Source organism: Agelaius phoeniceus, chromosome 2 (assembly GCF_051311805.1).
Source record: "Agelaius phoeniceus isolate bAgePho1 chromosome 2, bAgePho1.hap1, whole genome shotgun sequence".
NCBI classification, from domain to species: domain Eukaryota; kingdom Metazoa; phylum Chordata; class Aves; order Passeriformes; family Icteridae; genus Agelaius; species Agelaius phoeniceus.
This window is the reverse complement of record NC_135266.1, coordinates 41,859,269-41,872,524: the sequence shown is the minus strand read 5'-3', so window position 1 is coordinate 41,872,524 and position 13,256 is coordinate 41,859,269. Positions and strand designations below refer to the sequence as shown.

Below are 13,256 nucleotides of genomic sequence, written 5' to 3'. Positions count from 1 at the left end.
GGCTCTTTGTGGGGAGGATGGCGCGGGGTCATAGGGAAAGAGACGCAAACCTGCAGCTGGGAAGGAGATGCTAAGGATGCACCTGTCCCGCTGCTGCCATCCCCTCTCCACCCCCGCACGAGCACCTGCGGAGGAAGGGGGATCCAACCCCGCATTACGGGTCGTGCCGCTGTTTGCTTTCGGGTCTGGTTCATTGGGCCAGCCCGGGGAGCGCCCCGCGGGGCCGTGCTGGGCTCCGTTCCGCGCAGCCCGGGGCGATGCCGGGCCCGGCCGGGGCGGGGCCGGTCCGGGGCGATGCCGGGAGCTGCCGGTGCTGGTTGGGCTGCGCGGCCGCCCCCGCCCCGCCCCGCCCCGCCCCGCCCGGCTCGGCTCGGCTGGGCTCGGCTCGGCTCGGCTCCGCCCGCTGCCGCCGGGATCCGCCGCCCCGGGCTCCGCCGGGATCCGCCGCGGCTCCGCGCCGCCCGCCGCTGCTGCCGGGCCCATGGCGAGCACGTCGGCGGAGATCATCGCCTTCCTGCTGACCATCTCGGGATGGGTGCTGGTGTCCTCCACGCTGCCCACCGACTACTGGAAGGTGTCCACCATCGATGGCACGGTCATCACCACCGCCACCTTTTGGGCCAACCTCTGGAAGACCTGCGTGACCGACTCCACCGGCGTCTCCAACTGCAAGGACTTCCCATCCATGCTGGCGCTGGACGGTCAGGCTCCCGCTGACCCCCACCCCGATGATACCTCCCGGTGTCCCTGTGCCGCTCGGCGGGAGCTCCGGGGCCGCTCCCGGGCCGGGCTCGGCGGGGCGGGCGGGCGGGGGGCTCGGGGCGCGCCGAGCGGGGCCGGGGGCGGCGGGGACCCGGACGAAAGCGGCTCCCCCGCGGGTTCGTGGGCAGGTGCCCCCGTGTGCCCAGGCAGGTGGCAGCGGGCTGCTTGTGCACACCTGTGCAAGTGGGGTTTTTGCCCCCAAAAACCCATTAGTTGAGATTATATTTGGTGCCCGAGTGTCCGGTTTGGCCTCTCGTACTGTCACTACCTGCCTTTTTTCCCCATCAGAAGAGTGTGTATGTGGATTTGACACAAGAAGAATGCAGGCAGATTTTTCTCGCCGATTTATTTCCCGACTGTCGTGACATTCCTCTTTTTTATGGTTTTGCCAGCCGTGCAACGGTCGGTGGAGAAGAACAAGCCTTGGCGTCGTTTTGTTTTAATTAATGTTCCTCTGCTGGTTTTGCTAAGTGGTTATTAACTCAGATGTAATTGCTTTATTGATAAATGACAGTGTGAAAGCTCAGGGCAGTCAGGGATGCAAAGGTATGCAGAAGGGATGCATAGCTTTGCTCAGCTTTAGGGCAGTGCTATTTTGAAGCAAAGCTAAGAGTTTTGCTATAGGGCTTGAAACCAAAGATTGAGTTGGTGCTGCGTTTCTTCCCTCGTTAAGGGGAAACATTTTTGCCCTTTAAGGAAGCTGTACTGGGAAACTGATTCACTGCAGAAAATCTTTACAACTAAACTTTTAGTTGATAAGTCCACACCGATTGTGGCTGGTAGAAACAGGAGAAATGTGTCTGACATCGGTTTATAGCTTCAGAAGTGGCTGTAAAGAAAGGGAGGAAAGGCTTCTAAGATTATTGCACCTTTTCTAAGTTTTTATAGTTATAAATGAATGCAATATGCAGTGTGCCACTGGCTTTGATCATGCCTACTGATCACAGTCTGGCAAGACATTCCCTTTGCACTGGAGTCTGAGCAGGTATTTTGGTGTAAAAGCTCTGTTTAAGAGGAAAGGAAGGTCTGTTAATCTAATCACTAAGAGAGATTAATACTAATTGTAACAGGGATTAATATGAACATGACGTTAGTACCAATATCAGAAACCCTTTAACCTCTGTATGTGAAAAGGCTGAAAGAGGCCAAGATACCAAAAGGAGGTAACACAGGCAGCCCTCAAGCACCACCACTGCAGGATGCTTCCCTCAGGGCCAGAAGTGCCGTTCCCAGACATTATTTTGACCCAGCCCTGTGGCAGCAGAGGAATTTGCCTGTTCCTCTGAAGGGACAGGAGAGCTGGCTGGCCTCCACTGACATCAGTCACTCTGTGGCCAAGTGTAGCAGCTGAGAGTGTAATTTCCAGGACTGGGCAAGGAGCAGGGGTCTCTGTGCAGGCAGGCATGGAGTGATCGTTGGTGCGAAACCTTTTGGATCCCTTGAACCTATTGTTTAGCTGTTCTTTTAGGTCTGGGTGAATCTGATTTTAAAGTAAGAAAAGCACAGTTACAAAGTATGAAGAATTTGGAACATTTAAATTTTCAAAAAGAATACAACACTTGACAGGAAGGTCTTTTCCCTCCTTTCCCCCAAATGCTTGTGCACTGAAACCTTGAGTGTGGGGTAGCACGTTCCACTTGGCCAAAGAATGAGTTTCTGAGGTCCCTTGTGCACAGTGAAAGAGTCACCAGCTCATTTTGGACAGAAGTAACTCTGAAATGCACATCTGCAAGGGCCCTGTCCCAACCCTTCTGGCCAGGTTGTTTTTCAGTAGTAGAAAGTTCTTGGCTTCAGTGTTTCTCAGCAGCATCTTTAAATGCTGTGGGGGCAGATTCTGGCACCCAGGCACAATGTGAATGAAAGGCAGGCTGGAGGGAGAGTGATGTACCCCCAGCACAGACCAGGCAAGCTGGGTGGGGTCAGAGGGGCAGCACTGCAGTCAGGGGTGCTTTCTGTAGCTAGCCTTGCCCAGACTCCCTTCCTTGTGGTTTCAAGCTCTGCAGGGAGCCTGTCAGCAGCTGACTGTGGGTGTGTATGTCCCCTCTTCACCCTAACCCTTCCCCCGTGGGGAGTGCACTTCAGGGCTGCCGTGTGTCACTTGTGGCTTAAAGAATTTGTGTCTCAACGAGAGGACAAGTCTGCCTCAGCCCTTGTCTAGCTTCTTCCTTCCCTCCTCTTCCCCTTTGCCCAGACTTACATGCCCAAGGTGGATCCCATTCCCGGTGACTGGGAATATGGGAACTTCCTGACTCCATCCTCAGGTAGGGGACTCAGAATACACAAACAGGGCAGATCTGGTTGCTGTTCTCAGGGAAGTGTTTGTGAGCTGAAACAATAACCCTGTAAAGATACATGTAGTGACAATACGTTGCTCTCCTCAAAATGGTAGAGCATGACTGGAAAATTCCTAAAAATATTTCTGCTCTCCTAGGGAAATGTGGCTCAGCTCCACTCCTTTGTCACAGAGATGGAGAGGATCTGCCTCTCAGAGCAGTTCCTCTTCTACAGAAATATTTTTTTTTGATCAAATTGGAAACCTCTAAGTAAGCTGGACTTCTTATCCCAAAAGACTGCTCAGGTCTTCCAGGGGATCAGAGGCAAAATGAGGGGGAAAGAAAGTGGTGTGACCATGCTTTGAGGAACCTGCTCTATGTGAAGTGCCCCTGCCCATGGCAGGGGGTAGGAACCAGATGACCTCTGAGGTCCCCCCCTACCCAAACCTCAGTGACTCTGTGATTCTATGCCAGTTGCTGGAGTTCTCCTGTGGAGTGCAGGAGAAGTCCTTCCTTCTTCAGAAGCAGTGTCATAGTTCAGGTCAGGGGTGCTCAGGAGATGGCTCCTCTTCACCTTTGTTTTGGTTTCTGCCCTGGAGTGGGCCTGGACTGTCCTGCCCCGCTTGCTGTGAGATGGCACAGCAGACCATCATGGCTTTCAGGCCATCACTCCACACGAGGGGCTTCCAGAGAAAATTGCTTGTGGTCCCCTTCCACCTTTATGCATTCCTATAGAAGAAACCAATTTGGCCAGCCCTCATTAAGTGCTGAGCCCTACATTCTTTATGCAAGCAAAAATGCTCTTCCTGTCTGTGGGGCTTAAAGTCATTTCGGGTTTACTTTTTGTGCCACTTGTCATAGGTGGAAATTTACTGATGAAACCACCTCCCCCAAAAGAGGACGTATCAGTTTCCATGTTTCCTACAGTGGATCTGATGACCTTTTGCAAGAAAAGAGCTGAACAAAAATTCAATTATGAGCTAAAAGAGGGTATTAGAGCTTAGAAAGACATACAAAAGCAATGGGTGTGTACTTTTGGAAGGAATCTGTGCTGTATCTGTAAGGCTACCTCTTCACGTGATGTAGACTGCAAAATGCCACCAGAGGCATTTATTGTGAAAGTGGCAATCCCCAGAACTTTGCATATATATTTTTTTTCCATAGTGTCATATGATATGAGTACATGAATGCCTTCTAAGTCTTTGTAAGCATGAGGCAAGTGTGAGAGCAGCGAGGCAAGAAGGATGAAGCTCTAACAAGATTAATTTCAATGCAAGACAAAACACATTTGTTTGAAACGAAAAAAAAAACCCAAACAAAAAAAAAAAAACAACCCACCTTGAAATAGGTTTCTCTTGGAATGCTGCTAAACATGACTTTATGAGCAATGCATGTTTGTCTGCTTGTCTGTTTAAAACACATGGCTTTTTGCTGCTTGGGAGCTTCATTTGGGTGGTTGGTATGTACATGACAAGTTTCCTGCAGGAGCTGGTGCAAATACAGACAATAAATATTTGGAAAAGGACAGGTCTTAGTCTTGAGTGGAGGACTGTGAAAAAATAGACAGCTCCCTTTTTCATGCCTCTTCATCATCATAGTATCACAGAATGTTTTGGGTTAGAAGGGACATTAGAGACCATCTAGTTCAAACCTGCCTACCATGGGTAGGGACACCTCCTACTAGTAAAGGTTGCTCAAAGATGATCCAAAGCTGCATCCAAACTTCAACACTTCCAGGGAGGGGGCATCCACAGCTTCTCTGGGTAACCTGTTCCTGTGTCTCACCTCACGGTAAAGAATTTCTTCCTAATATCTAATATCTTCCGAATATCTAACCTAAATCTGCCCTTTTTCAGTTTAAAGGCATTTCCCCTTGTCCTGTCTCCTACACACTCTTGTAAAAAGTCCCTCTCCAGCTTTCCTGTAGGCCCACTTTAAGTTCTGGAAGGCTGCTGTAAGGTCTCCCCAGATCCTTTTCTTCTTCGAGCAGAACAAACCCTGTAATTCTTGGTGACCAATATAATCTTGCTTTCTTGAAAGCAAAAAAGAGGTTTAGTTCCTCTTACAGCCAAATGTTATACAGAGTTTGAATCTAGGATCTAAGCAATAGGAGGTTTGATTTGGTGAAAAGATTGATTTCAACCTTTCATGCTTCCTAATGCTCCAGTCAACCCTCGTGGGACTGCTAGAGCCTTCTGCTTTTCCACAGTACTGGTGTAAATTGGGATTTTTTTTTTTTTTGTATTTTGTTTTAAAAATGTGTCCCAGTTGGCTGACTGCTCTGGTGAACTGAAACAAGCCCTACTATAGCTGGCCTGCCCAATTTGGTGAATTATTTAGTGAGAAAGGTTATTCATTCAGCAGAACTGAGCAGTCCTCCAGCTCATGCTGTTTATAATTGAAAATGATTTCTGAGTGAGTGAGTTAATTATTTCTTGGTGTCTCACTACCCTCTACCTATTTTAAAACTGTGTATTGACCTTCAGGAAAAACTGAATTTCAGCCCTGTGGTTACTAGCAAATGTTGGATATTTTAGTTGGGGTGAATATTTACTGGTTTTCCTAGGAGGTTCAGACATAAATAAAAGTTTAGAGGACCTCTGGGTAAACATGTTCATGGTTCAGCACTTTAATGTGTCAATTAGCTAACTAACACTGTCAATAAATTGGACCTGTCAGAAATAATAGCTTCCTTTCCAGTCTTCATCTCGTGCTTTACCTGTCTGCTACAAGAAATGCATTACACACCACCTAAAGCAGCATAAGCCAAGTTTTCCATGCCTGTAGCAAAAACTAACAAAGCAAGGCTGCTGTCTTCAAACCTGAGTCTTGCACAAATCACTCTCTCTCTTACATTCCAACATGTGAGCAGTCACACTTATGTCACTGGCTGTGTCTTTCTGGAGCAGGTGGGCCACAGAAGCCTGTTGCAAATGAAAGTATGTATGCCAGCAGAGGTAGATAAATGCTAGTAGGTTGTGTTCACAGATGGGCAGCACAGCTCCCAGGTTCAGCAGGCCTGCTAAAATGGGGTGTTATGTGCTACAAATTGCTTTGTTGCTCCAAGCTGTGAATCATTGAGGGATTTGAACATTGTTCAAGCACGCAGCGGTCATCCTAGAGCTGATGTACCTTCAGCAGTGGCTAAAGGAGGTGGCACTAAGGATAGCAGAAGGTGGCCAGGTGTCTGTGGTAGCCATCTGTATCCAAAGCCCTGCCAGCCAGACACAGACTTCTCCATCAGGAACGTATCCAGTCTCTGAGTATCAGTAAACCCTTAAGTGTCCACACGTCCTGTAGAAAGGAATTCCACCGCTTCATTTTACAAACAAGCATACCTTTTGTTTTGAATCTGCTGTCTTCTGTTTTCATCAAATGTCCTCTAGTTCCTTCTTTAGTATATTGTTTTATTACATATTAAAACATTTATGCAGGGTTTGGTGGGGTTTTTTTTGTTTATTTATTGTGACATAAAATTTGGTGTAATAGGCAATGACAATGTGGTTTAGCTCTCAACATTTCCACCCACTGGAGATCAAAGCAAAAAGAATGAATGCCCTAATAGTGGGAGTTCATTTTCATTTTAAATGAGATGTAACAACAGGTTATGAAGAAAAACATCTTGTGATGGTTATTCAGCTGTGTAAGATTGCAGCGTTCCACCCCGTAAGCAGCGATATGAGATTATCACAGTCCTTCAATTACAAGATATTCTCAGAAGGGAGAAGAGGCCAAGCAGCCCATTGTCCCCTTGAAGGGTCCTGCCCTGGGAGGTCCCTCTGGGAGCAGTCTCAGGCAGCACAGCCAAATTGTTTGTGGCTGAAGCCAGGTGGAAGCTGTTTGTCCAGGTTTAAATATGGCAGTGATTTGCTTTATCCCAAGGGACTACTGCTGTGCATGGAGCTGAGTGCATGGCTGACTTCCTTGCAGAATGAGGGCCTTCTGAGCAAATCCAAATCAAATCAGCGGCGCATCCAGGCAGGTCTAGGAAGGCTCAGGACCCCAGCCAGGGTCTCTGCTGCCAGCCTCACTGCCAGCCATATTGCACTGTGACACAACTGGACTGATGTAAGACTTGCTTTGAGTGTGCTGCACTTAAAGAGCGGCTCTGCAACTTATGACCTGATTGGACCACGTGGAGTTGCTCTTCTAAACCTCATGGGTATAACCTCTTGCAGATGCTATACTCAGTGCCATGGGATAATGTTTTGGAGCCCTGAGTGCCATAGTATGATTCTTATGAGCTGGGCACGGGTGATGATGCCCTGTGAAGGGCACACATCACCTGGAGGAACACAGTCAGTGGTTAAGTGATTCTGTTCCAGCCAAAGTCTGAGTCCACTTGCAATAGTGAGTGCCTGATGCTGCACAGAGGGAGGGAAAGTACAGCAAAACTTGTCATGGTCCCAGTTCTCATATTAGCCTTGCTCTTTCTCTCACAGGTTACATCCAGGCCTGCAGAGGATTGATGATCTCCGCTGTCTGCCTGGGCTTCTTCGGTGCCGTTTTTGGACTGGTTGGGATGAAATGTACAAAAGTCGGAGGCTCTGATCAGACTAAAGCAAAAATAGCTTGTTTAGCTGGACTGATTTTCATACTCTCTGGTAAATATACTTTGTTTTTATCAGTTTGCATATTTGAAGTCATACCGGAGCCGCTTCTTTTCCGCAGAAACCCGTGCACAATCGTCCATGACTTCGTTGACTTCAGGGCCAGGCCCAAAGCTCTGCTGCCAGCTCCACTGAATGGTTTGTCTTATGCTTTTCAGGGTTGTGCTCTATGACTAGTTGTTCCCTGTATGCAAACAGGATTACGTCTGAGTTCTTTGACCCTTCTTTTGTTGCACAAAAGTAAGTACTTTCCTATACCCATAAATCTTTCAAACAAGTAGACCTTAGGTTTCCTACTGCACGCCACAGCCTGTTTAGACAGAGAGCAGCTGCTTCTCCCCGTGGGCAGAGGAGGAGAGTGGGCTGCAGTTTTATTTAACCACAATTTCTAACTGGAGCAAGCAGGTGCTGAAATTCAATGAACAAACACTTTGCTGCACAGTGATGGCTCTGCAATCCATGTGCCCAGCTCTACCACGGGCTGGCAGGGCTGCTGGGGTTAACTGGGAATGGAGCCTGCCTGGATGCCAGAGGTGCGGTAAAAGGATTGCACAAGACACAGGGGCTCATTAGGTGCATCATTTGATAGGGAAGGGAGAAAATATTTCCTGGAGCCTTTGATAGAAGGTGGCTTTGATAATGGTGTCAAGCACCACGCAATCTTGATTCCTCTTGAGGAGAGGTTCCTGCAGGCTTGGTGGAATTTTGCTGGCAGATTTTCAAATCCAGGTGACTGAAATTTGGATCATAAACCTTATCAAAACCCACGATCTTTTAAGCATTAACATAAATATTTTGCCTATACCTGTAATTAAATTTAAGAGAGTGAGTATTTATAGAATTTTGGGATCCACACCAGAGATAATGAGCATCCCTGAAGACTTCCTTTAAAACTGTGCAAATTCTCAGGACCTGCAAAAGCAGCAATCCACAAACCAACGCTTGGATTTGGGATTGACATTCTTTACCAGGTCTGAAAATGTTGGCTGTAAATTATACCATCAGAGACTTTCATGTTTTGCCTTAATACATGATGTAAACTCTTTTTTTAAAGGCAAGGATTTTAAAGTTTTCTTGGCAGTGATTCCAGAATATGCCAAACATTGGGTGTACATTTCTCTGGGATCCAAGTAAGGGATCAGTGAGGAACCCTGACCCTTTATGTTTCACTTCGACAGAAAGAAAATAGTCTGAATAAATAACACTAAAGGGATCTACATTTGCAGTAGGGTTGACACCGCTTTTCCTGAAACAGCATTAGTTTTGTATTAGTAGTCTTGTATTAGTTTTCTCCATAATTCCCCTATAGTTTCTGTTTATTTGATGTAGAGAAGACAGGCTTGAAAGGCCACCAAAAGAAAGGAGGATGTGAGGTTCTTTGAAGAAAATGGGGCCTGGCTATATAGACAGAAGTTAATTATTCATCAGGCTTACTGTTATTAGTGAAAAATACCATGATTGCTGCCAGAAGTCCTTTTCCTACACTGTATTCCTACCCTTGTCTGTTGCAAAAGAGCAGGTAGACCTTATGGTGGAATTTTACTGTGAAGGAATGAGAAATCCAGTTTAAATATTGAAATAATGGTAGTAAAACATCCTCTCCAGAAATTACTTTTTTTTTTTTTTGTGGGACAACCAGCATAGCTCAGCTGCAGGCAGACATAATCATGATTGCAAAGATAAAGGCAGAGAGGAAATCCTGAAATTTTAATTTGAGTTGTGCACAATGAATGTAGCTCATGCAGTGACCTTGCATCAGACTGAGCTAATGATGGCATTCAGCTCCTTCCTCTCTCAACTGATGCAAAATTTCCATTTTGTTGCCATCTCCAAACCCTTACTTTGTTATGTATTGCAGGCACATTTAAAATGTTTGGTGGTATATTGTGGAAATTTGGAATTGTCTCTTCACTGAGAGAGGGTTTCAACCTTTTGCCTTTTACTGCACATTTCTCTCCTGAAGTTAGTCTGGCAGTGTCAAAGACCGGCTTGAGATACTGTTAGTGGGAAACAAATGACACAAGATATTCAGCACCTTGTGTCAACCATCAAGATTTCCCTCCAGCCTTCTTTGCTATTTTTAATTGAAATTAGCTGACTAACTTCCCACATAGGCATTGACATGCAATTGAAAATCTTGAGTTTTCCTCCTAAGTACCAATATAAATCAGAAAGGCTGTTCTCTCTGTTTGAAGATGTGGAAGAAAGACCTATCAGGATAGCTCTGCAACTCATTAACCTGGCAGTGTGGCAGTCCCCCAAGCAGGGCCATACTGTTTAATCTGTTTAATCATGATATAGTAACAAGTGTTGCTTCAAAAGGTCAAATAATCCCAACTATGAAGGCTAAACCCCATGTCTTCTGTCCCAACTAGTAGGTAACACTCAGGTAGAAAAGGGCTACTTTTCTACCCAGTTTTATCAAATATAGTCATGGTTTCTTTTCTATACAATTAAAGAGTTTCAGGAAGGGAAGATAGCGCTTAGGGAAGATGGTCTCCTTAAATCCCTCAGCCTCTGGTCAACCATTTTGTGTTGTTAGACAAAAATATGGAAACTTGTGTTTCCCACTTTCGAGGCAAATGGTCTTTGCAAATAAGTTGTTACTGCAACAGCCATCTTGGATCTTGATCCAGCTGTTCTCCAGCAGTGTGGTGATGTGCATTGACTTCTGTGGGGAGCCTAATCCTGGTCCTTGTACCTTAGGTGTGCTCTGGCAGTCCTGGAGGGATGGAGGGATCCCCATGAGGGGGCTTACCTCACATCTGAGCTACTCCCTCTGATCTGCTTTTACAGGTCAATGAAAGAGGTGCTTTGAAAGTGTTTTAGAGGTGCACTTTGTGTGTATTTCTTGCATGTTGAAATAATGAGATCTTAGGTGATGAGCTCTGATGTAGATCTCTGTTTCTTATCAGAGAACACCCTGTTCTTGGAGAGACACAAATCTCCTTAAGTCATGTGAAAACCGTAGCAAGGTGGTTGGAAATGTCAGCATAAGTAGAATTAAAATTTTACAGGTTTAGCAGATTTTGAAGTGAAATGGGATTGGGTGGAGAGTTTTCCAGAGTAGAAGGAGCTATGGTTCCCAGAAGTTTAAATTGGGGGTTGAGTCTGTAAGCTCCATGCTGGTGTTGAGGAATGGTTCTGAGGCAGAGTCAGTTTATTTCAGCTTGAGCTTGGTGTCTCCAGGGAGGGAGCCTGAACAAAGAAATTCCTGGTGCTGGGGAGCAGTTTCTTCCAGATAGAATCCAGCCACAGGGACTAGAGAAGGAGAAAGATGCTGGAACATGCACCTGTGTGTGCAAATGCTTATACCAGGCACACCTGTGTATGTATATGCATATGTTGCATACATATACATTGCATGTGTATTCCATATGCATATTATGCATATGTACAAACTCATGTTTTAAGTAGGCTGGTGTGTGGATGATGAGGGATGGAGGCAGACAGATCCTGAGAGCCAGAGGGGAAACTTAAGGAGAGTAGTAGGCAGAATTCATAGCAAAAAAGCCCCAGTAAAAGCCCCAGTCCAGTTTGGTTTGGGAGCCAACAGGAACAAAACTGAAATGGAGGAGCTGGAGCTGTAAACGGGCCACAGAATGACATGACCCCACAGCAAAGCAATCCAGGAGGAGATGGACAAAGGCCAGGCCTTCCCCTAACCCTAACCCCAGCTGAGCAGGGAGAGAAGCACTGCCCAACTGTACTGCAGGGACTGCCTCCTGAGTCAGAGGGAAATAATGAAAAGAACGTGGGTGAATGGCAGAGCTGCTGATTTTGTGGTAAATAATTTATGTGTCAATGGAAAGTTATTCAAGAAAAATATAGTATTTAGTTATTTTATTCTGGAAATAACCCTATTAAATTAAATGCTCTCTTCTGTTAAATACATTTATTGACTTCTTGTAGGTATGAATTAGGAGCAGCTTTGTTCATTGGATGGGCTGGAGCATCACTCTGCATAATTGGTGGCATTATATTCTGCTTCTCAATAGCTGAAAACAGTAATTCTGCAAGGTAAAACACAAGTCTTACTTACTGAAAGAAATCATACCTCTGCATTTTTACCTGCTATATGTATGCAGTTTGATTACTGTCTCAAAACACTTTGCAATGAGATTCTGAAAAAGATTGTGTGGATAAAAGAAAATAAGGGGATGTAAGGATAATGCTCTGTCCACCAATAAAGAAAAGCTTTACAGGTATCAATAGACAAGATTCTTTGATCTCAAATCATCAGATCAAAAGCTAGCGGTGGTGGCAGTGGGACCTCCAGCAGCTGAAGAGGGGTGATAACAAAGAGGAACAGCTGTAGAGAGTAACTATTCACCTAGGGTCTGCCACAATTTAAATTATTTCATCATTAGGCCCTAATTTACTTAGCTGTGAAGAAGGGATAAGGGGTATGTGTTACAGGAAAGTGTAAAGACAGATGCAAAGAGATAGCTGGAGTGGCAATGTTTAACTAGAATGGGACCACACAGAGTGGGAATGTGCCACCTCCCCTGAAATTTGTAGGTACATTCCCATACATTTCTTCTGGCTTTATTACTAGAATGCCTGGATGCAGAGATGCCACCTGTCTGTGGGAAGAGCTGTAAATGGTTGTTTCTTTCTCTTCAGGAGGGGCTATGCCTATAATGGAGCCACATCTGTGATGTCTTCTCGTACAAAGGTGCACAACAGCGTCCCTGACAAAAGCCCACCCAAGCACTTTGACAAGAACGCCTACGTTTAGTTGCACTGTTGGAAGACTCAAAACGTTTTTAAACGTGATTTTGTACGTTTCATTCACAGTGATTCCCCCCACCCCAAGCCCTATGTACTTACCACTAAGACAATGACTTTTAAAAATATTAACTTGCAGCTTTTTACATATCGATGTAAATTTTATTATATAATATTTTAAGATTGATGTTGGTATTGTAAAGTTTATACCTGGAAATCATGAGCTGATGTTGCATTCTTGAAAAAAAATAAACGATGTATTTACTAATTCAGTTTGTCATGTCAGCTGCTTATGGGAAAGGCATCACACACACTGTATTGGCATATTGCAGTTCAAAAAGTCAGCTTGTGGTGGGTTTTTTGTCTGTCCATGGAAATGTGATGACTTTTGAGGGAGCATTTGTACAAGTCAATAAATGAGAACAGAGATTACAAATAACCACAAAATGCTTTCTAGATTGAGTCCCTAAAATCAGACTCAAACTCAGGTTTTTTGTGAAGTTTCAACTGATGGACCTGTGGAATTTCAATAAAAGTTGGTTATTTTGGGATGACAGTGTAAATATAAAAAATGAACAGTCCTATTTAATAATGGCACAGTATAGAAAAAGTTTTGTATATGGTATTATCTAAATTACATTCAAACTACGAAGTCAAGGTTCTTTTTGTTTTATGTTATTTTTGTACTTCATTTAAGTAGAAACACTACTGTGTTTTTTTAAAGAAGGCAGCCAATATGGACAAAGCAGAAATGTCAAGTACTTCTGCAATGGCAGGTTAGTGCTTTCCTTACTGTGGCTTGACATTGTGATTTTTTTCTAGTTGTTGTCCTTTTATGCTAACAAAGACTGAGCTCCAATACAAAAAAACCCCACAACAA

The 13,256-nt window shown here is 45.1% G+C and overlaps 1 protein-coding gene across 1 annotated transcript; it reads left to right on the top strand.

Annotated features, from left to right (window-relative positions):
- Window positions 1–367: 367 nt before the first annotated feature.
- CLDN10 (claudin 10) lies at window positions 368–13,173 on the top strand. Its single transcript, XM_054652390.2, has 5 exons — window positions 368–701; window positions 7,478–7,639; window positions 7,804–7,885; window positions 11,558–11,665; window positions 12,272–13,173. Exons 1-5 carry the CDS (start codon window positions 482–484, stop codon window positions 12,384–12,386), a joined length of 687 nt encoding a protein of 228 aa, XP_054508365.1. The 5' UTR covers window positions 368–481; the 3' UTR covers window positions 12,387–13,173.
- The last annotated feature ends 83 nt before the right edge of the window (window positions 13,174–13,256 follow it).

Coding starts and splice junctions, on each gene's coding strand:
- CLDN10 (XM_054652390.2), top strand. CDS start 482: ATGGCGAGCACGTCGGCGGAGATCATCGCCTTCCTGCTGACCATCTCG. Junction 702..7,477: donor ATCCATGCTGGCGCTGGACG/GTCAGGCTCCCG, acceptor TTTCTCTCACAG/GTTACATCCAGGCCTGCAGA. Junction 11,666..12,271: donor GAAAACAGTAATTCTGCAAG/GTAAAACACAAG, acceptor CTTTCTCTTCAG/GAGGGGCTATGCCTATAATG.